This window comes from Pyrgilauda ruficollis, unplaced genomic scaffold (genome assembly GCF_017590135.1).
Source record: "Pyrgilauda ruficollis isolate IOZ18807 unplaced genomic scaffold, ASM1759013v1 scaffold1915, whole genome shotgun sequence".
Lineage (NCBI taxonomy): Eukaryota > Metazoa > Chordata > Aves > Passeriformes > Passeridae > Pyrgilauda > Pyrgilauda ruficollis.
In genome coordinates this window covers 1-2138 of record NW_024518263.1, presented here as the reverse complement: position 1 = coordinate 2138, position 2138 = coordinate 1, and the positions used below count along the sequence as shown (strand labels likewise).

At 66.3% G+C, this 2138-nt stretch overlaps 1 protein-coding gene across 1 annotated transcript; it reads left to right on the top strand.

Moving 5' to 3' along the window:
• Positions 1-389: 389 nt before the first annotated feature.
• Positions 390-2088, top strand: SCAF1 (SR-related CTD associated factor 1; the record flags this gene model as incomplete). Its single annotated transcript, XM_041465804.1, has 1 exon — positions 390-2088. A coding segment is annotated over exon 1 (1699 nt), but the record flags the coding sequence as incomplete, so codon positions are not given.
• Positions 2089-2138: the final 50 nt, after the last annotated feature.

Sequence of the window (2138 nt, the reverse complement as noted above, 5' to 3'; positions counted from 1 at the left end):
GGGGGATTTTGGGAAGTTTTGAGTGGATTTTGGGGGGATTTGGTTGAATTTTGGTTGGGATTTCAGAGGGTTTGGGGAGATTTTGGGGGCATTGAGCGGATTTTGGGAGGGTTCGGATGGATTTTGGGGAGACCTGGATGGAATTTTGGGGGATTTGAGGAGATTTTGGGGGGATTTTGGGAAGGTTTGAGGGGATTTTGGGAGAATTTGGGGGGATTTTGGGATTATTTGGGGGGTCTGAAGGGATTGTAGGATTCGTGGTGGAAATGGGGAATTTTGGCTGGAAATGGGGAATTTAGGCTGGGAATGGGATATTTTGGGGTGCTCTCTCTAGGATTTAGGCTGGAAATGGGGAATTTTGGGGTAAAAATGGGGAATTTGTGATGGAAATGGGGAATTTTGGGGCGAAACTGGGGAATTTTGGCTGGAAATGGGGAATTCAGGGTGGAAATGGGGAATTTTGGGGAGATCGCTCGCCCTCGGCCGCGTCGCGGAAGAAATCCAAGCGATCCCGCGAGCGCGGCGGATCCGGCGCCGCCGCTTGGGCCGGCGCCAAAAAAGCGCCGGAGCCGGCGCCGAAATCCAAGGAGCGTCACCGGCGCCGCGGCTCCAGGTCGAGGTCGCGCCGGCGCTCGTGGTCCAGGCGGTCGCGCTCCAGGGAGAAGCGGCGCCGGCGGCGTTCCGGCAGCTCCGGGCGCTCGCGGCACAAGGAGAAACACCGCGGGGAGAAGAAGAAGAAGAAGCAGCGCTCGAGGTCGAGGGAGCGGCGAGGATCCCGGCGCGACGGCGAGGGCAAGGCGGCGGAGAAGAGCGAGGCGGCGCGGCGGCGCGAGCCGCGGGCCGTGGTGCCGCCCTCGGTGCAGGAGCTGAACGATTCGGATCTTTTCGCCATCAAAAGGACCATCACGGTGAACCGGCGCGCCGCCGGCACGCCCGAGCCCAAACGGGAGGTGCTCTACGATTCCGAAGGGTTGAGCTTCGAGGGCTTCTCCGACCGCGAGCACGCCGAGTTCCCCGGCCGCAAAACCGAGGCCAGGCCGGCGCCGCCGGAGCCCGGCAAGAAGGAGAAGGAGAGGAAACGGAGCCGCCCCGAGGAGAGGCCGGCGGGGTGGGAGAAATACAAGAAGAAATTCAAGGATTACGCCGAGCCCGCCGCGGCCGAGGCCGGGAAGAGCAAGGAGAAGCAGCGGGAGAAAAGCGGGCGGAAAGGGAAAACGGGCGGGGGGCACAAGGAAGGGGCGGAAACGGCGGCGCCGAAAACGCCGGCGGCGGTGCCCAGGAAGGTGAAGCTTCAATCCAAGGTGTCGGTGCTGATCCGGGAGGGCGTCAGCTCCACCACCACCCCCGGCAAGGACGGCGGCGCCGGCGGCGGCGCCGGGATCGGGGTGAAATTCGCCCGCAACGCCGAGAGCCGCGCGGCGTTCCTGAAAGCCGAGGAGAAGGCGGAAAAAGCCACCCCCAAAAACGACGGGGGGCAAGCTCGCGACGCGGGGGCGAAACCCCGCAAGGCGAAGCCCCCCAAGGTCAAGGGAGGGGTGAAGAAAGTCAAGGTCAAAGCCAAGGGCGAGACGCGCAAGAAGAGGAAGACCAAGGTGAAGAGCGGCGGCGGCGCTTTGAAGAAATCCAAAGCCGACAGCTGCAGCCAAAGCGCCGGGACCCCTCCTCACCGCCTGCCCCCCAAACCCGACCCCGCCTGGTCTGGCTCGGAAAAATCCGCCGGGGGCAGCACCCCGAAACCCCCCAGCCCCCCTCGTGCGGCCGCCGGCGCCCCCAAACCCGCGCCGGTGTCGGCGGCGGCGGCGCCGGCCGAGCGCGAGCTGACGCCGGACTCGCAGACGGTGGACAGCAGCTGCAAGACCCCCGACGTGTCCTTCCTGCCCGAGGAGGGGGCCGGGGGACCCCCGCAGGCGGCGGGGACCGAGGGTTCGGGTTCTGGGGACCCCCCCGGAGGGGAGCCCGAGGCCGACAGCCGCTGCGGCGAGGGGAAGGAGGAGGCGCCCAGGGTGGCGGCGGCGGCGGCGCCGGGGGCGGCCGCGGGCTGGAGCCTGCAGGGCGGCGTGGACTGCGCCACCAGCGGCGTGCTGGCACGTAGGTGATGGGCTGGGGGGGTTTGGGGGGGGTCCTGAGGGGTTTTGGGG